This window comes from Lemur catta, chromosome 12 (assembly GCF_020740605.2).
Source record: "Lemur catta isolate mLemCat1 chromosome 12, mLemCat1.pri, whole genome shotgun sequence".
Lineage (NCBI taxonomy): Eukaryota > Metazoa > Chordata > Mammalia > Primates > Lemuridae > Lemur > Lemur catta.
Genome location: NC_059139.1, coordinates 4,547,857 through 4,569,631, shown reverse-complemented (window position 1 = coordinate 4,569,631; position 21,775 = coordinate 4,547,857). Strand labels below are relative to the sequence as shown.

The 21,775-nt window shown below is 44.4% G+C and overlaps 1 protein-coding gene across 1 annotated transcript in view; it reads right to left on the bottom strand.

Annotated features, from left to right (window-relative positions):
• The window catches only part of ADCY2 (adenylate cyclase 2), a 365,223-nt gene extending 345,644 nt beyond the window's left edge, over window positions 1–19,579 (bottom strand). The window contains exons 1-2 of the mRNA XM_045565786.1: window positions 19,343–19,579; window positions 4,702–4,899 (exon numbers count right to left, since the gene is read on the bottom strand). Coding sequence (XP_045421742.1) covers window positions 4,702–4,899; window positions 19,343–19,561 — 417 coding nt within the window. The 5' untranslated portion in view covers window positions 19,562–19,579. The remainder of the gene's footprint in view (window positions 1–4,701; window positions 4,900–19,342) is intronic.
• Between the last annotated feature and the right edge of the window lie 2,196 nt (window positions 19,580–21,775).

Sequence of the window (21,775 nt, the reverse complement as noted above, 5' to 3'; positions counted from 1 at the left end):
CCAGAGGGGCTTGGCTTGTGGTGAGCTAAAATAACGGTGCCAGGAAAGCCCCACACGCAGTCAAAGCCTGTGAGGGCAAATCTCTTGAAGGCTTTTTGTTTTTTCTTTCCTCCATTTTCCTTATTTCCCCAATTACTTCCTCCAAACCAGACTGTTGGCCAACCCAAAGCCTGCCACCCTTTACCTGCCTGTACTTTCTCAGGGTCACACACTGAACAGTAACTCCGTTGGCTGATCTGAACTGCCAACACCCCTCTTACATTGTGCCTCCACGGCAACTCCATCCAATTCCACTTATTGCAGGTTTAAGAGTCGGTTATTCAAAATCATCACTGAGGAGCAGTGTCGTGTAATACAGGGTTTCTCAGGCGCAGTACTCCCGACACACAGGGCTGCACCATCCTTTGCAGTGGGGGCTGTCCTGTGCATTGCAGGATATTTAGCAGCACCCTTGGCTTCTCCCCACTAGATGACGATAGCACTTTCCCACACCCATCCAGGCTGTGACAAATCAAAGTTGTTTCCAGATAGCACCCAATGTCCCCTGGGGGTGAAATCGCTCCCAGTTGAGAACCACAGGTCTCATGAGTAAGAGCTGGCCTCTAGAGGCAGACCCCTTGGGTTCAAGTCTCTGGCTCTCCAACAGTTTGGCAGAGGGCAGGTACTCCACCTTCCTGTGCCTTCGTTCCTTGTACATTGTTTCTGCAGTGTCCACCTTCTGCGTGGATGGTACCCAGCTGACGGAGCAGTGCAGGGAACAAACAAGGTTGTGCAGGGAAAGCACTCGGAACGGAGCCTCACACAGGGCCCAGACCAGACACGCGCTGCTGTCTACCCCTGTGTTCTACACTGGAACCATTGGCGACTACGAGCCACACTCAAGTCACTGCGCAGTAAAGACTTGACTTCATGGGAGGTCTGGCCTTGCCGTCGCTGCTGGGAGATGAGCTAGGCCCTTGGAATGTCCTGACTGATTAGAGTGTCTTTACTTGTCTGGGGGCTTTGGCCACAGGACAGTCTAAATGGATTTACAATGGGGGCTATCAGTGCTGCCTCCAGAGGGCTTGGAGAATAAAAATGTCAACCTTAGCTCCAAAAGCCTGGAGACTAAAGGTCAGCCATGCAGGCAGGATGCGATCGAGCCCTAGCAGAAACTCTGGCCATCGCAGGAGCAGCTGAGCTTCTGCAGTAGGCAATTCTCCATGATCATTCTCACACATCCCTGCGGGAGAGCAGCGCTGTGACGCCACAGAGAGGGGACAACAGGAGCTCCACCTCAGGTACGTTCCCTGGACTCTTCCCTTGGCTGTTGTACTCTTCCCGTACCACAACCCATAATCACAGTTATAACAGCTTTCCTGAGTTCTGTGAGTACTTCCAGAAAATCATCCAACCTCAGAGATAAGTCTCGGGAACCCTGAACTTGCCACTGGTGTCAGCAGCGAGCGAGGGTGGTCTCGTGTGGACTGTCCCCTCTAACGCACAGCTGGCTCACTCCTGCACCACTGTATGACAATTTGCTAATTTAACCATCTTCAATTGGGAGCTATCGTATTCCAAAGAATATTGAAAGTAGCCCACTTTCTTAACCACAGTGAACCTATGGTAACATCTCTGGAGGTCACTGAGGGGCCAATGTCTGTGGTGCCTGCATTAAAAGATGCCAAGTGGTAGACATTTGCTTAGTATGGCACAACAACATCATTGTAAATCCCTATTCCCATGGAGTGGACAGGGGCAGCTAGGCGTGTTGGGCAGCGTCTCAAACTCCAGTGGAGGAACGGGGCTCACAGTGTCCCTGTTCTGACGAGGGTGTGGGCAGGCCCACAGCATGAAGCAGACGCTCTGTCAAAGCTCCCAGCTCAGGAATAGTGGCCAAAAATAGCTGCAACCACTGAGCCTGGCCGTGGTCTTTCCCAAGCATCATACCCAGGGTGAGAGGAACAAGCAGATACAGCTGTGCTCCTCCCGGGAACATCCCCAGGCCACAAGCTGGGCTGGCCACCTAACCTACAGTGTCACATGGGGCAGCCAGGCTGAGTCCCACATGCACACTAGCTCCACCCAGGGCCCAGCAGCATGGGAAAGAAACCATAGGATCGGTGAGCATACCTGTGGGGGCAGAGGTTAAAAACAATTCCAATTCAAGATGAGCTTGAAAACAAAAATGTCAAGGTACACAGGGAGAATGAATACTAACGAAGTCAGCCAAGAAATTCAACACCTAAGAGAAATCAGTCTTGAGAAACGGAAGCAAAATGACTATGAAATAAGCATGTGTAAGGTTCTTCAAGAGATGTTTAAAAGCAGGTGGACAGCATCAAAACCAAAATGCATGGTATAAAGCCAAAAATAGGCAATAAGAGAGCAGGTGGAGATGAACAACAACAGCACACATGGAATGAAAAAACACAGTCGTCCGTTAATGAACACTTCGAAGTAGGAGCTGCGGGCTGCCAGCAGTGGGACACATTCTCCTAGAGGCCAGGATGGGACACGGAAAGACAGTCACATCCCTGCCTGGAAGTCCGTGCTCCAGCGGGGGAGACAATCGATGAACAAAGAGGGGGTGTGAACTATGACTTGAGGTGCTGCAGTCGCGTGAAGTTCTATGGAAAATCTCAAGCATAGTGGCGACGTGGTCCGACGAGGAGGCACAGGAGGCTGGGAAGGCTGTGCTGAGGGCTTGCGACCTGGGGAAGGACACTGCAGACAGACAGAAGGGCCTTATCCTGATTAATCATTCCCATTAAAAATAATAATAATGATAAAGCAAACATTACGTTACTGGTGGAATCTTAGGTGTCCCGACTAAGTTAAATGGCATGATGCCGCGCACACTCTACCACTCACCCCTGCATTAGAAGTCCTGGCTAATACAGTTAAATACAACACCACCTAAGAACAGAGTAAACTAAGGATTCGACGGGGAAAAAGAAAATTCTCACTCTCTGCAGATGACCGTACTGTCACACTGTCACACAAATAAAACTGAGACTCTCAGAGGGCAGTGCAGGCGGCGGGAGAGGGTGGGCAGGAGCTCAGGTCACAAAGGAAAGAGGCGGGAGCTAAGGGCAGCAAGGGGTTGGTCGGAGCAGGGGCACTTGTGCCCAGCCCTCTGAGGGGCCTGCGTGGGAGGGAGACGAAGGAAAGATGGAGCCACCCACCAAGTCTTTCTTGTGTCCACTCTGAATGCATCATCTCCATCATCTCAGAGCCAGACTGAGTAACTTGAGTTCACTGAGACCAGCCTTCTCCCTTTGCAAAAGAAACTGAGGCCCAGAGAGGATAATGGCTTGGCAGAGGTCACAGGACCAGCTGCTGACAGAACTCACTAGAAATCTCACCTTTGGGCTCTTTCCAGATAAGGCACACAGTTACACTCTGCTCCTTGCCACGGAATTGAGCCCATCCGACACCTGTCCACTCCCTGAGCCTCTTCAGCAACTCCCCTCCACTAGCGATCTTCTCCCCATCCCTTTCAGGATCCTGTTTCCTCTCCTACGGCCTTGATGTCCCCACCAACGCCATGATGGCCCTCTCAGCTGCTCAATTCACTGTCTCCCTGGATGGCTTCAAACCCCCGCAGCCCAGATGACAAGCTCTAAGCTAATAGCTCATATATCCATATCTCCAGCCCAGACTTGTCCCCTGGACACCACACCGTTTAATCAAGCCGTCAGATGGGTACGCTGGGAAGAACCACCCACACGGCAGCAGCACTATGGGAAAAACCATTAGTAACTTAGCAAGACTATACTGTCCTAAAGATGTGATACCACGAGAGCCTCACTGGGTGCAAAATGAATGAAGGTAGTTTTCCCAACAGGCATATGAAGCAATCCTCTTGATAGGATCTGATCGTGTGGAGAGAAAATCAGTGTTACAGAAGTCTGTAAGTAGGAGGGCTCCACTAATAGAGAAAAAATTTAAGGGCAACCGCCAGTTTTGCAGGGTTGGAGGAACAGGGGAAGGCTCTGATCCCACAGAGAATCTAAGATAATTGGAAACCTAAACAGGTACTCAGGCAAGAGGAGAACAGAGTCGCCAAAACTGTGGTGTGAGACACAAACCAAGACACTGGACCAAAGGGAAGGTTGGCTATCCCAAATGAGCGACAACATGAGACCTTAGCCAGGCCGCTGGCTGCAGCGAGATTGATTAGTTAAGATGGGTATGGAATGACCATCGGGTGAAGACGCTATTTCAAGACTTTGTTCTCCGTATCTGGCCCACTTCACTTTCAGTTAGACAAGAGAAACAAGATTTAGTGAACTATTGCACAATATGCTGACCATATTTAATAATTATGTATTGTATAGTTCAAAATTGCTAAAAGAATAGATTTTAAACCTTCTCACCCCCCAAAATAAATAAATAGGTGAGGTGTTAGATATGTTAATTAGCTTGGTTTAATCTTATATTAAACATGTATGTGTGCATATACACACATATATACAGTACATACATATATACACATACACATATGCACATATACATATATATTGTACCCCATAAATATATACAATTATTATTTGTCAATTAAAAACAGACAAATTTTAAAAAGAAAAAAATGTTTTAAAGACTTTGTTCTCAGTTATAGGTCTCCTCTTTACAATTTAGGGCCAAGATGTTTACAGAACTAAGTATGTCACCAATCAAGGTACATCTAGGAAATACAGAAGAAATGTTAACACTTACCTGGTCCCAGGGAGAGATGGTGCCTTCAAAGCACAGGAACAAGTAGGCCATGGTGACGAGACAGATCCATATCACCAAAGAGAAGAGGCGCAGCAGCTTCTTAAACACAGACTCGATGCAGACGAGGATAAATATCGCAAAGAAAATCGCCAGGGCCGTTGGAACCGTTATTAAAAATGCCACATGGTCTTCAACTTCCTGGGGAGAGGAAAGAGTATATGGAAAAGTTACAATTTAGAGACACTGTGATCCCCATGATTTATGTTTTTAAAATGTTACCCACATGAGTCAATGTCAAAATATACTGGGTTTAAAAATGATTTTAAAAGTAGAACAGTTTGAACTTTTAAAAACTTAAGTTTCATATTAAATAAATATTTCTTTTCCTAAAGAGATAATCTAATATTGGGTATTTAAATTAAGGCAAAACAGCTATACTATCAAATTTACATTTTCCTTGATAAATGGAGAAACGGATTTTATTCAGAAGCGCCAGGAGAAAGTAAGACAACCAGCTTCACCGCCGGAACCAGAGGATCAGAAATAAGCCTGGCCTTAGAAAATTAGGTCTTGCAAATGGATCTGAAATGTCTTATTTTAAAAAAAAAATTTTAATTATCTCAGTTGTTACAGTGATGAGCTTTTATTTTAATGCATGGCAATTAATGTTTTCAGAGGATCACAGGTTCACAGAACAGGGTCAGAAAGCGCTGTGTACGGAAGGTGGCGGAGCGGGAACTATCAGAAGCATGTGCCACGTTTGCTATTTTCCTTCCTCCACCTCTCCTGGGCTTCAGTAGCAAAAAGAAAATGGGCATTTATTATTAGCTGTTACTAATGCATTTTTAAAAATTTATTTTGGCACACAAATACTCGTTTTGCATTTATCTCTTTCTAGCCACAAAAAAGCACACTATTTCAATTCTACATAATTTCACCACCATATAATAGATATATGTATCTTTGATTGTGCAAGCTCAGATTTAGGCTTTAGCTTCTATAAAACATTACCCTGGAACCTTGCTAGGGACATCTTTTACTACTGGATGAAACACAGTTTGAGGTCTTTAAGCCGAATGTGTTTAGTTACTGAAACATCCATAGGCATTTCAATCAAAAAAGCCACATGGCTGGGACCACAAAAACTTCCACTGAGGTTTTGGAATATTAAAGGTAACAGTAAAATCTGGTACTTATGAAGCAGGCATCTTTCAAACACTAGTGCCTGGGATCCCAAACCGTTATCGATGGGTACAGGGTTCACTCCGTCCAGTTGGAGACGGGTCCATTCAAACACCAGGCAACTAACCACAGGGACCAGATCTGGGAAAATCCCACACTGAGTTCAGGCTACCATCGAGGGGAAAGAACTGGCATCCAGGCCCTCCCAACTTCATCATTTCCTGTTCTCTTTCGCAATCATATGTGCATTAAATGATGCCTGAGAAACAGGCAACAGTAACAAGAGTAGTAAACACTATTTTTTTGTGCTAAGCACTCTTAGATTCTTTAATTCTTACAAGAACCTGGGGGCTGCGGAGGAGGTACTAGCATTAGCAGCATTCTACAGCTGAGGAAACTGAGGCCCGGGGAAGGGCTGCCAGGGGCTGCCCAGGCCTCCAGCGCGGGACTGTCTGTGGGGTTTGTGGCCATGCCTCACACAGAGCTCACGCAAGTGGAGCCAGTCCTTGCTGTGGCCAAAGAGCATGTGTTTCCAGAACAGGCAGAAAACAAGAGGATCAAATGAGATGTTCATATTCTCTCTCTCCATTGCTAATTTTATCCAGGATTAAGTGCTTGTATTATTACTCTTACCCTCAGACACGGTTTACAATTGTTGCAAAGGGGTCTGAGATCCCACCAGGCTGCACACACTCCCCAGACACCACAAACGAATGCACGCAGGGGACGTGAGAGCCCACCACAGAGGACATCGGATTGGAGGTTACGATGGCTACACACATGGAGCCATGAAAACTGATTTAATTTAAACCTCCTCAAATGAACTTCAATGAGTTGAGGACAGAAAACTAACCAGTAAATAACCAGGAAAGCTGTTTTCCTAGTATAACTGTTCATGCTTTTCATTACCCCAGCAGGAGAGAAACAACCATTGACTTTACTGGCTCTTATTTCCCCAGAAAGACTGAAAATCAGTCCAAAAATATGCATGACTAAAGTGAAAATCAGTAACTAAAGGAACAAAAAAGATTGTGATGTAGTCTTTCTAGGATGCTGGGGACAAACAGAATGACCTGTAGGAGCTTTTGCTGCACTTCTCTTTGAAAAGATCTACCTGTAAACGAGACAAAGACTCAATGTCTTATCTTGATGGGTACAGTATTACTTATTATACGGTAAGACTTGATATTGGTTTTGGTTTTATTTATTGGAATCTCTATTCTCTCTCTCTCTCTCTTTAGATCACTGAGAAGTGACTTTTCTGGACTGCAGGTGACTTCTCCATTAGTCACAGTAGGCACAGTGCCTGAGGTCCCATGATCCTCTTAGGAGCCCACAAAAAAGTTTTAATTTCTTTTAAAATGAGAACAACAACAACAAAAAGCACAAGCTTTTAGGGTCAAACATTGGATATGTCATTATGACAATGCAATTGCAAACTATAATTTTGAATATACTTTTAGGGAGGACGGGACCCATGATATCATAATGCCATCCTAGGTGGCTACCAGGTATTCTGCACACCAGAGAAGGAGCGTCAGCTTCCAGCAGTAGCCCCAGCTCCAGCGGGTGAGCCAGAGTCCCAGATGGCCAACGGCTGAAGACAGTCAGCTGTTGCTCACGAGGCTGTTGAGCCCAAACTTTGCAAAACTTGGGCCCGCTCAGAACAGGGACACTTCAAGAAAGAGAACAGCCATCAATTTAGTCTGCATCAGCCTTTTGAACTCTAACACTGAAGGAGTTCTAATATAGGCTTCTCCACAAAAAAGGATCTTGTAAAGAGTGCCAAGGAAAAAACAGAAGAGTATTCATTAGAGAATGTATAAGCTTATAAACTACGTTCTTCCTTAGCCTTGCTATTTGCATCATGCGTTTTTCTTAAGGCTAAGGAAATAACAGGATGCCCTCAGATCTGCGATTACAGGGCTCTCCTCCCTCCCCATGCTGTTCCCAGGGGATGGGGAGACGGATGAAGCCAGAAAGGCACACCTCGTGGCTGTTCTCTTCCGGCTGAGTCGAGTTTTCAAACTTCAGAAAATAAGACAGAGTAGCTTAAAATAAGCAAACTAAATCATTAAAAACATCATCAATCTAAATTAACTATTTTTACGTATCCTAACCCTTCCTCTGTATGAAAAAAATTACCATATAATGTAAACTAAATGAAATGTATTAAAATGCTTTTAATATTACTAAAATGTACTAAAATGCCTTTTTTAAATTAAAAAAATTACCATATAATGCACAGTAAATGAAATATACTAAAATATCTTTTTAAAAAAGGAGATTTTTACCATAGTATCATCTACTGTAATGATAATGGGTTCCTATTACTCCCTTCGAACAATTTATCCTTTCATTTTCAACGCATTTTCTGGTAATTTGGGAGCTTCTAATGGCTAGGCCTATTAAATACCCATCACTTTTATTTATTATGTGACAATACCTTTGTTTCTTAAATGCTTTCCCATGCAGCAACAGCTTATCTGTATTTTGATTCTTCTCCGTGTGCATTTTTCTTTTTTGTTGTTGTTGTTAGTACTATTTTTCATTTAGATGGTAAAGGACAGTCTAATGTAAATGACTTCTTTCCCATGGTTTTTTAAAAAAGGTATTTTAGTGAAGTGCTTTGAAGCCAGACAGACTGAAGATAGAAACCCATTTCTCTCACTTCCTGCTGTGCACTCACAGTGGGAGCCCGCGTGCCCCAAGCCGGTTTCTTCACGTGCACAGGGACACAGACTTTGTGTGGCTGTGGGGCAGTCAGGGAACCACAGGTGCCCCACAAATGACTGTGCTTATTGGGGAAAACAAAATCAGACTGCAGCTATGATACACAGTTGACTACAGGGGTATGCATGGAGATACATATATTTTCATGTATGTGTAAAAAATGGTAATCTTATCCACATACATAGTCATACTTCTTTTCATCATGAGGTATGAAAGGAATAAATAGGCGATTATAATAATTTTAAACATCTGTAAACCTAATAAAATAGTCTCAAAGTGTATAAAGCAAAACTTTACACAGAGGGGGAAAAATAAACAAATCTACCAAAAATAGGTGATTTCAACTCCTCTATCTTGCTATATTGATAGGCCCAGCAAACAAAACAAAAATAAAAACAAACAAATAAAAAAGACGTAGAAGATTTGAACATGATACTCAGGAAGCCTGGGCTAACTGAAAAATATAGAATTCCACATCTATGGTATATGTCTCTGTTCTTGTGCCAGTACCATGCTGTTTTAGTTACTATAGCCTTGTAGGATAGCTTGAAGTCTGGTAAATTGTTGCCTTCCTATTTGTTCTTTTTGCTTAAGGTTGCTTTGGTCATACGGGGTCTTCTCTGGTTCCATATGAAGTGTAGAATTATTTTTTCTAGATCTGTGAAAAATGATGTTGGTATTTTAATAGGGATTGCACTGAATCTGTAGATCACTTTGGGTAGTATGGACATTTTAAAAATGTTGATTCCTCTGACCCATGAGCATGGTATTGTTTTCCACCTGTTTATGTCCTCTGCTATTTCCTTCCTCAGTGTTTCATAGTTCTCCCTGTAGAGGTCTTTTACCTCCTTAGTTAAACATATTCCTAGGTATTTTATTTTCTTTGTTGCTATTGTGAAGGGTATTGGATATTTCATTTGGTTCTCAGTTTGACTACTGTTGGCGTACATAAATGCTACTGATTTTTGTCTACATTGATTTTCCTATGAACACACATTCTCTCTTACACCTCTACCTGTTGTTACCTTCTCCTTCTGTCTTGCCCGACTCTTTCAGGATATTTCCACACCCTTTCTGCCTCTCTCCCTTTCTTTTTATCTCCTCTTCTTCCTTCTTAACACTACTTTTCTGAATGACCAAAATCAGTTCCAACAATGACAACATGTAAAAATGATGTCACTATAAATAATAATACAATTGCATTAAAAAGAATCCTAAATCAGGCTGACACTTGACTTGACTTTGTAACCTAAGACTTTGCTGAATTTGTTTATCAATTCCAGTAGTCTCTTGGCAGATTTTCTGGGGTTTTCTAGATATAAGACCATATCATCAGCAAAGAGAGATAGCTTGACCTCTTCTGCTCCCATTTGGATGCCCTTGATTTCCTTCTCTTGTCTGATTGATCTAGCTAGGACTTCCAGCACTATGTTGAATAGAAGCGGTAATAGAGGGCAACCTTGTCTGGTTCCACTTCTAAGCAGGAATGCTTTCAATTTTTCCCCATTCAGTATGATGTTGGTTGTGGGTTTGTTACATATGGTAGAAAATATTCACTACATTGACAGATTTAAAAACCACTCAAAAAAGCCCATGATCATCTCCATTTGGTGAAATTCAATACCCAATCACATTTGAACTTTTTTATAAATTAGAATAAAAAGGAATCTCAAAAGAGATCTGCAAAAATCTATAACCAATATCATCCTAAATGGATAAATATAAATGAATTGCCTTTAAAGTTAGGAAAAAGGCAATGGTACCCATAGTCACCAATGCTATCAAAATCATATTAAAGTTCCTAGCCAGCATAATAAAACAAGAAAAATAAATCAAAGGCTTTGGTAGTGGAAAAGAAGAAATAAAACTCTCATTATTTGCCAATGATATGACTGTCTATGTGGGATACTGGAAAGAATCTGCAGTCCAGTGAGTGGTAATGCATAGGATATAACAACAAGTTGCCTGAGCATAAGATCAACATCCAAAATTCAATTCTCTTACTTTATACTAGGAACAAAATTATAGAAATCATAATTTGAAAAATGCCATTTACAGTAAGCAACAACCTACAAAATACATTGTTAGATTGAGGAGCAAGAACAGCATAAAGAAAACCATAAAACTTCACTGAAGCACACAAATGAACAGAGACACGGCCCATGTTAGGCACAGAAAAATTTAATATCATAAAACACCAATTCTCAGCAGTGGATCAATAGATTCAATATGACACTAAAAAAAAAATCCCAACAGGGCTTTCATATGAGATTGACATAAATTAATTGTAAAGTTTACATGGAGGAACAAAAGGTCAGGAATAATTAAGGTACTTTTAAACACTTGAATAAGATGTTACTTGCCCTGCACAATATAAATATTCACTGTGAAGCTTTACTAATTACTGACATACTCTGTGTGTGTGTGTGTGTGTGTGTGTGTGTGTATACAGTATTGCAGAAATAAAAACAAAACAAAACAAGAACTTAACCAATGGAGCAGAACAGCCCATAATCCACCACTCAGATGTGGAATTTTGATATATGACAGATGTGAAATAAGAGTAACTGAAATGGATCAGTGACAACTGATTCTCCATAAGGAAAATAATATGTAAATGGATTTTAATTTCTACCTCACACCACACATATATGTCATTTGTGTGTGTATGATAAAATGAACAAAAGCAAACCAAGAGAATAATAAAAACCAATTTCAATATGAAGTTTATATTGGAGGGTAGACAGAGGAATGAGATGTGTGGGGCATATAGACAGAAATGTGTTATTAGAGATATTCTAGTTCAGAGTGTATTTGTGGGTATATGTTTTAATATAAATAATCAGCCAGATACAGATCAATGAGGATTGTGATTGAGAATCAAAGATTAATCAAATGAATTAAGTAATTAATCTCATTTTTGTCCACTTATAGTCCAATTCCAAAGAACACGGATGCTGTGTGTTCAAATTCACTGAAGTCAGTGCTAGGAGAGGGGTAGACATGAAGTTCACCGTATGTCTGAGCTATGTTAACATTTCTTCATCACTTGTTTGACTTACAGTCTTCTGATCTCTTCCTTGAATTTCTAACATCCATTGCTTGTATTGGTTCTAGTAATGGACTAGCCTAAAATTTTGTTTCCTTTATAACATACACAGATCACTGGTAGCTTGAAATCTTAATTATTTTGCCCTTTTTTCTCTACATAGCTTTTAAAATATAACAGAGGACACTAAAACACACACACACACACACACACACACATTCACACACAGTAATTCAGTCATGAGAGTGAGCACGTGGGAATAAAAACCAGCACCTTTGAGTTCTAGTTGTCCTAGCTGTGACATTTCAAGACTGTCTCAGGGATAATAAAGGACATTGATGTAAATAGATAGAATTCCTAATTCCAAGACCTTTTAGTCAGGGCTGCTGTTACCAAGGTGCTGATGTGCCATGTTCTCCACCAGAAAGTTTCTATGGGGAGATGACATAGACACTTGATTCATTCACAGATTTCTCCCAGAAAATAATAACCATCTTGAGAAATCTTCAGAATTTTAATATTCTAAAAAGAAACTATTGTACTTTATGTCTGTACATTTCCAATGCAATACATTATTCACTCAATATATTTTAATTGTCCTAATAATTGAAAATTTTCATTTCAAGCACCAGGTTTCTCAAAAGAGACGTGGTTCGACTCTGAGATACAATTTGCCTCCTGCATCTCTGCAAGCCATAACCAGGTCTGCATGTTCATTCCCTCTCGGCACAGTCGTTCCAGAACTCTGGGAAGAGTTAGGAAACTAGTTGGCAAAGCTGCTCACGATGGTTTTTGGGTTAAAGCCCTTGTTACTGTGTCCGCCGCTCTCTCACCTGATGCTGGCTCCTGCAGACAGATGTGTAAGCAGAAGCAATAAGAGGGAACAAAAAGAATTATTCATAATACTGCCTGAAACAGTCGGGCAAATGAAGTCTTCTTCCAAACCTCTTCTCATTTCCTTCCTTATGATTTTTATTGTATCCTTATATAAAAAGGGCATTGAAGAATTAGCATAGGTTTAATTTAGTCAAATGGACCAACAAGCACATAAGCTGACTCAATAATCCATTTCTTTCCTCCCAGATGCACCTGGTGGGTGCAAACCAGAACTGCCAAGTATCTTATTTCCTCCTTTGATACCAGGGAACCACACGGTAAATATCATCTCATTACTCTTGGTAATTTTATATAAAACTCTCCAAAGCTATTATAACAAAACTAAAAAGTATAAAGGTCAATATGAGTGTCACCTTGGCAAGAGTTTTAGTGCCGAAAAATGTTAAACTTATGTCAAAATGCAACTTTTAATGAAATCATCTATGCTTCTCCCTGTCTATGCTTTGATTTTAATAACTCAGAGTTATGTAAACAGTATTTATCACAGAGATAGAAATGCATCTCCTGCATTCATACTCAGATTTAAAAATCCTAGTACTCCCTTGGCTTTCAGCCTGAAATACGTCTACAAGAGACCTTGGCAAGGAGAACCCTCTACGGTAAAAACAGAATAAGAACAGATACTTTTGTTTGTTTGGGGTATAATGCGTGCCCATTGTGCTAAATGCTCAGATGATCTATGTTACGTAATTCCCAACAGAGTTCTATGAGCCTGGTTCTGTTACTCATTTTATTTCGCAGAAGAAGTAACTGAAGGATGGATAAATTAACTTGTCAGGAACACACACTAAGTGGCAAAACTGAGGCCTAGATCCAGGTCTAACCACAAAGTTTGTGCTTTTACCAGCAGGCTGGACAATGAAAATGCAGCTGGTAAGGGAAATGTAGCTACATGGTAAGGGTGAATTATGCATATGTTAATTAAGCACCTGCAATATCATTAGAACTGTGTTAAATTAAATACAGGGAATGCTAACATTCTTCCCAAAAGAACTAACAATGCGGAGACAAAACAAACCCTCAAAACTACTCTGAACTTCAGACAACAGTAATGTATAAGTTAAATTATTTTTTCTATTTCATGCGCTTTGCAAGCATCAGAGGCAGAAATCAATACAGGTGAAAATGTTCAGCAAAGGCTGAACTGCTTAAGTTCAACAAAGAGAGGTTAAATTTGGATACAGGGCACAGAGATGTGGAGGATGCTTTGGGATAAGGGGAGTTACTCAGGGGAAGACCCAAGAGCTGGAGAGGGTCAGAGGTGGATACCCTCAGCCCATGTGGTCCAGAATGACAGATTACCCCAGAGAGGTAAATAATAGTTTAAGGGATTACAGCCACTTCAGGGTGGACAGCTACCCAGGGCAGTGCCAATCACAGTGTTTGCCCCCGGAGGTGCTCAGTGAACAGTCAGTGAAGGAAAAAATGAGCCAAGCTCAACGCATTGTCTCAAGAAGGGACCAGGTCTGCCAGTGGAGTATGCCCAAACATCCAGCTTGGACTCTTCTATCAGGAATAATTACTGATCAAACATATCAAAGGGATTAGTGCAATCATTAGTATACCTTTAACAGAGTAATATTGCGCTAACAGTGTTGTTATATTTTCAGTAGAATATTTGATTTTAAATTATCATAAGAATCACAGCTAAATAGGAATGGCTCTGAAGTGCCTCAGTGCTTATGCCAGGACTTCTCAGATAACAAAAGCAAAGCCACAGGTGGAAGGTCTGCTTGATGAGGAAGATAATGGGGATATTTACCATAATGAAAATGAATGATGCCACCAACTCAATGAATTAATTGTGAAGAAGTATCTCTACCCACATTCCTTTAATACTGAAAGAGAAAAACATCGGAAGGTAACTCTGTTACACAGAATGAAAACTGAGGATGTTCATATCGGTAGGAAATTTCAACAAGAAAATTGCCATTGTGCCAAGACCAGAACTAGGAACTCTAGACTTGCAATGTTCTCCAGCGAAGTCACCCAGGAAAAGTCAAGTGCCCTATGACCTGGCCCCAGCATTGCAGCTGTGTGACCTTGAAGAATGAGTTCACTTCTCCAGCTCTTTGTTTCCTCATCTGTAGACAGGGTGTATTTCCACTTCTAATGCAATGTGACTATGGGGTTCTTTCATAGTAACAATGAAAATGCAACTAGGAGGACCTAACAATGGCTAACATTTTCTGGGGGCTTATTCTATGCCAGGCATTGTCTAAGGGTTTTACATGTATTAATTCAGACCATCAGCTTACATGGCAGATACCAGGCCTTTTTACAAACAAGGAAATTGGGACAAAGACAGGTTAAACAATTTTCCCAAGGTCTTAAGTAGAAAGGGGTAAAACCAAAATTCCAACACAGATAGATACTCTTAACGGATACTCTTTACAGCCTTTTCTAAATGGGAAAGCAAAGTGCTGTGTAGTGTATACATTTAATTACGAATTTTAATAATCAAAGGATGCTTCCAAATACTTTCTTGCTGCTCCTCTAAATTGCAACCATCTTTCCTGCAGAAAATTACAGCTTTTCCTTGGCCTTTGTTATACCACAGGTAAATTATAACTAAAACGACTTAGTGAATTACTGGTTGCAAATTACAAACACCTGCAGAGTAAGATTTTCCTGCATGTATAGAAATGCACAAAAAGATATATCTTTAGCTACTTTTACTCCAATACCTAAAAATATGCTCTATTCCCCTCCATCCCCTAGAATTATAGGACTATAGTAAGTATGCACAGAATTTCCTGTTCCCCAGAGATGTTGCACGTATTTACCTGCCTTCCTAGCCTTCAACTTCTAAGGAAGAGGATGATTCTTTCACCTACTGGGGGCGTTGAAAGATTGTCTGCAAGAATAAAGTCAATTTCCTTCTACAAATGATTGGGTCTGCTTATTTGTGTTGGAAAAATAAGATTCTTTCTTAATGTATAGATAAAAGAAACACACTGATATATCTGCCCTTAGAAAAAATACCTGATGCTGGAAAATTGATTTGTAATAAAATGTACTTATGGTTACTGTTGTAAAAATCTAGTTCATCATATCACCATAAAGCAAGGGGGTCATCTTTTTAGTCATACATATTACCTGCTTAGATTTAATAAATGTGCATACTTTTATTTCAGTATCATCCTAAAAAATCCATTTCATCGCAGCATTCCACTATTTAAAATTTATGGTAATAAAATTTTTTCACTCAAATTGAAATATTGACTATTCCTAATCATAAATTTTAACCAAAACAAATCTGGCTGAAGCCAGCTGGTATTTTGACAAACTAAAAAAAATATGTCAACCTTTCTTAACAATGACAGGCAAATTTTGAGACAAGCTGGCTGATTTTGGACATAATAAATGAGAGCATTAAATTCTGAAAAGGAGTTTTAATGCGTTCAGTAAGGAGAACCAGTTCTACAAAACAAAATGACATAACCTAAAGCTTGGTCCCACTAGTTCTAAGTCTCCTGATGGCAGGGGTCAAGTTTATTTGGTTTGTCACCCCAGCATTGTCACCATGCCTGGCACTTGGGAAGCACTCAATAAACTGATGTTGAAAAAAATCAGGTTTTTCATTAAAACTTTCCATTATAAACAACAGAAAATATTTTTCATATTACTAAACAGAATATTAAAATCCAGGAAATATTATCACATGTTCTATTTACTTTGTATCATGTCTTCAGATAATCATGAACAAATATGGGATGAAACCCACTTAGTAGTTTTTATGTAGAAAACTATCAATTAAGCAAGACTGTGAAGTTTCAATTTAGTATGTATTTTTACAGTTTAAAAAACACTTTAAGAATCACTTTAACTTCATGGTCAACAACACAAAATCATGGACTGACCACAGATTGAAATTAAATGAAATAATTTTGTGAACAATGTCAACTAGGGAAATATAAAATTAAAACAAAGCTTAATTTTTTTCTTTTTATTATATATTTAAAATTGCCTCATACAAAGGCAAGTACATATTACACACAGCAAAACATCTCTATGTATTTGGATTATGCTGAGATGATTTTGTAGTCCAAATGTTCTAGGAGACTAGGGATGTGCGTTAAGAAAATTGCCAGACTTTTTCTGTGACAAGAACTGATGAAAGTCTAATGGAAATCAAAATCAGGCAGATCCAGGGGAAAGAAGGAATCTGTCCAAGATTTTAGGCAGCAAAAATAGATCTGCTTAGCTCCTGAATTACATGAGAGCCCAGCTATTCGAGTAAAGTGCTCCAAGGTGGAAACTTGGGCAGAGCCCCAAGGCAACCATTCCATCTCCCAAGGTAGAGACCTCTTAGAAACAAAGCTCTGCTAGGTCTGAGAAAGGAACTCATCCCACCCACAAGAGCACAGCTCCAAGCAATATTCCATCTTGAGATGTTCTTACCCTAAATGTCTTTGACTATCTAGATGGGAAACATTTTTTGGAAAGCAGAAATTCTGGTTATGCTGTTACTAAAATCAAAATAGAAATGAGCTGATGTGAGCCCAAAATCATCCCAGTGCCAATCCAGGTCCAGTTTAGGAAGACAGTGCCCATTTCTTGGAGGCCTCTCTCCTTCTGACTTGGCCTGGCAGTGCAGTCTCCACCTGGAGGTCACCTTTCTACCAGACTGAGTTACCCTCTCTGATTCTGGAACATTTCTGCACAGCTCTTATCTTTGAAGGATTTACATGGTGGATGTGAGACCGTGATGGCCCAGGTGCAGCCAAGAACAGGACCCATTTCACTGTCTTTGGGCCTCGCTGTGAGTGACGGTCATGCCATGGGAAATACCTGCTAAGTGCTTAAAATAATTTAGCCAAATTCAAGGGAAAAGTGGAAATGATCGATTTATCAAGGAAACAATGCCTGGATAAAGTTTGAAAAAGAATACTACTTTAACATTTGCACCAAGCAATTTGAAACATTAAAGAATTGCGTAAAGGAACGCTAATACAAAGAGAACCAAGGCAATTCAAAGAAGAATACTTTAAGCCCAACTATGCTAAATCTCTGAGTGACCCATTCAAGAACATCTCTATCAATGAGATTTAAGAAATTAGTGTTCTCTATCATGGAAAACAAAGTGGGTTGTGTAGGGTGGCATGAACTTCACATTTGTCTTTAAATATATTAATGGTGCTATAAATAGGACATCACCTGCTCCTCCTTCCATTTAGAAAAGAACAAGCCAGAACAGGTTTGAATTACAGATTCAAGAGAATCACAAGCAGAAATGCCCTGGCAGAACAGATTTCCAAAGGAAAACCTTGATATTTTTTCTTCCCTACAAGTAAAGGAACAAAAAGGAGATGTCTTTAGAGACCCGGCTTGCCAATAAGACTGAGCAGAAGTCCCTCTCTAAGTCCTTTCAGTCCCAAAAGTAGTAAAGAGTGATAAAAATGCCATCCCAGGGAGCATCCAAGGCCAGTTACACACCGGGGTCAGGGCTGCCCTGCATGCACATCTAGTCTACAAGGATCAAAAGGTGCTCTCCGCTCCACGTTTTATAGTACGAGAACCAGTTTGTGATCTGTGACTTCATGGCCTCCTACGTTCTATTTTCTATTCTTACCTCATTGAACTCAATCAGAAGATAGCACCCATTGAGTAGTGTGGGGGGAAAGGGAAATTTTATTTTTAAAAAAACATGATGGTAACAATTCTTCCCATGCATCACATTTGAGCACCATCTGGCTCAGGATATCCGAAACAAACTGCCAAATACCAAGGACAGCTATTTTATGCACTTGGTGAAACATAAGCAAAATCCACTTCTTTGCTGGTGGACACAAATAAATATAGGCTCATGTTTATAGTCGAAGCTCAAAAAATATCATTCAGTGGAGACATTCCCACATCAACCACTGACCAAAAAAATCTCACTGGATAATGGACAATTGACGCCTTGCACAAAATCTGCACACGCATATCATACCGGGCACAAAAGTTTGAACCACACACTTGGGGAGATCAGTAACAGGAAGTTACCGCCATCTACAGATTTCCTCTCACTGTTCAAGAAAGCAAGTCAAGGATCTCTGCTTGAAACATAAAAACTGGCAAAATTGACATCAGCTGTTGAGCTACACGATGCTCCTAGTGATGAAATGCACTTTAATAACCTGCCCCAAACTGTAAACATATTAACTACTTATCTAGAAACAGGAAAGCAAGGGTCCATCCAAAATGCTGCTGATTTGTAGAATAGAGGATGAAGGAGTCACAACAGGTCAACACCCCATCACTTTCTATGGGGCTAAATACATACAGATTTAAAGGCAAAGATGGACTTTTTTTTTTTTTTTCCATTTTCCTTGCCACTAACCACTTTCCCAAGGCAGGCTTTTTACAGAGTGAAATAATGCCCAGCCCAAAGCAGAACGCCGGCTCAGGGCTCCGCCAGAGGAAAGGGACCGGAGGCAGCGGACTCGCCGCGGCAGCCCGGGTTGATCGGCGAGACCGATCTGAGCGATGCTGCGGGCAGCGGCGCCCGCCGGCAGGCGCGGAGGAGTTTGCCAGCGGGTGCGCACAGATGTGAAAAACACACGCCCTGCCCGTCCACCTGGCGAACACCTTGGCAACTTTATTTTGGGCAGAGCCTTCCAAGGAAACTTTTCTCTTGCCCACAGCCCTTGCCCGAGCCAGGCCGGCCCCGAGCCGGCAGCAAGGGCAGGGCGCGGCGGGCCGAGGACAGCCCGGGCGGGACACGGCTGGGCGAGCCGGGTCCCCCTCGGGGCCGGGGAACGCGCGGGGCAGGCCCGCGGGGAAGCCACTCACCAGCCCGAAGGCGAAGAAGAGGGCAAGCAGGGCGAGGCAGGAACCCATGACGATGAGCAGCAGGAAGACGATGAGCGGGTGCTGCTGGCTCATGCAGTAGTAGGACTCGTACAGCCAGTCCCGGGACCGAGGCAGCCCGTCTCCGCCGCCCGCCGCCGCCGCCACAGCCTCGGCGCGGTCCCGCAGGTAGCGGCGGCGCCGCATCGCCTCCTGCCACATCGGGGCGGCTCGCGGGGCGCCCGCGGTGCGCGCCCGGCCGGGCCAGCGCCGCTCGCCGCCGCCTCCCGCGTCCCACGCCCGCGCCGCCTCGGCCGGCCCGGCTGCCGGCGCACGGAGCTGCGCGCAGGGGCCTCCGGCGCGGGCGGAGCTCGGCGCCCGGTGCTGGGCGCTCTGACGCGCGGGCGGGGGCCGGGCGGCGGCCTCGGGGGCAGCTCCGGGCGCCGCCGCCGCCACCGCGCGGGAGGGGGCGGGCTCGACAGGGGCCCCTCGGCCCGCCTCCCCCACCCCGCGCCGCGCAGCCCGGCTCCGCGCAGGGGCGGCGCCCGCCTCCCCCCGCCGCCGCCCCCCGACGGCCGGCCGGGGAGCTGAGGCCAGTGGGGCGCCGACGGATGGAGGGGCGGTGGGCTGGAGGCCCCCGCCGCGCCCGGACCCGGGGGTCCTCCCCCTCCGCCCTCCCACGCTCAGCCACGGGATCGTCCGCCCTCCCCGGCCCTTTCCCCAGCACAGCCTGGGTGTCGCGGGTGGTGGGAGGGACTCCAACGCCCTCTACACTAACTCAGAGCGCGGGGTGGGTGGGGGTCCGCTCTCTGCCCTCCCCGCCTCCCACCTGGCTCTAAGGACAGCCAGGGCTCCTGACCGCCTCTCACTACCTCAAAGGGCAGCGGGGAGGGACACTGCCACTTTCCAGTTCCCCCAGCCTCTTGCTGGGCTGCCTGTCGGGGGAGAGGTGGGGGTCCTCCCCAGCTCCTCTGCAGGGTCACAGAGCGCAGCTGGGAGGTGACCTCCAGCCCTTTGGCCTTTAGTGCCTCCTGTTCACAAGACTGAGGGGTCTTGCTCTTTTTCACTCTCTTGGAGCACAGTCGGGGATCTCCTACCCTCCGGCCTCCCATGGTGGGTAGGGGGTTCCCATCCTCCTTCCCCCCAGCACAGCGGGGCCGGGGCGCCCACGCTCCTCTCCGCTCTCTGCCAGGGCAGGGGGGCTCCCCTGCGAGGGGTCAAGGGCGCTGGAACGCGAGGGGACCTCGGAAGAAAACAGTCCAATGGGCAATTTAGGAGTGAAGCGCTGTGATTAAACGCTGTAACCCCGCCGCGTCCTCAGATGGGCAGCCTTCCTTGCGCCCTTCGCTTTGCTTTCGGGTTCAGTCACACTTTGGAGGTGCCCCGTGGGCCAGGGTCTTCCATGTCAGAGGTTTACCAGGTGCCCTCTGGTGGGTCGTGGTCCTCCCGGACCCCCTGGCACGGCTGGCAGTGAGGGCGCCCGGGGGAGCGCTGCTGGGAGCCGGCGTGGAAGGGGTCGGCTCTGGGATTAGCTCCCTCCACGCCACTTTGGGGCCCGGAAGCAGGAGGCACTAAAGATGGGTCAGGACACCTGCGGGGACACACGTCCGGCGGGCGCAGTGTCCCCTCCCAACATGCTTGGGAGTCGAGGCTGCTGGTCCTCTCCCTGGACACCAGGGGGGTTCATCGCTTATCTCCAAAGAAACCCTCCCTTCTGGAGCGTTCCTCTTAGCTCGCCCCAAAACTCCTAAATCCCACCCCCTCCGAAGGAATTCAGAGCACGGTGACCCTCCTCTGCCTTGTCACCAGAAAGCAGCCTAGAGGGCTGTCCCTATGCACTTCTCATCTCTTCCAGTAGACGACCAGTGCACAGGACGCTGGCCCTTTGGCACTACCTACGACCCGGGAACCTCGTCCATCTGCCCCCTGCCCGTCGGGGCTGTCCTGTTCTCCTCTTGTACAGGGGCATGGTAGCTGGCTATCCCGTGAACACAGGACCCAGGCCATGCCAGGAGACGGGACCAGGAGCCTTCCAGGGACTTTATTTTCAGTGACAGCTAATCCCTGCTGGGCCTAGGGGTTCGGGGCATGGGAGCGGCTCAGCTCCACCGCTGCTGGGCAGTCTTGGAGAGACTCCAGGAGCGCCCGCGGGGGCGGGGCGGAGAGGTGGGTACGGGACTCAGGGGCGTGTCCAGGACACCGGGTCCTTGGCAGGGAGTCCTGCCCCACCAGGCTCCTCCTTGGTCCTTGTTCCCTCCTGCTCTGGACCTGCAGAGGAGTGGGAGAAGGCGTCAAATGGGAGGAGTGTCCTTGGACTTCTCCTGCAGGTCCCAAGCCCCATCTCCCACTGCCATTCCTCCCGCCCTAGCAGGAGAATGAGATCCCTTCTCTGTCAGGTCTCTCCTCTGCTGTCCCTCCCCGACCCTCGCCTCCAAC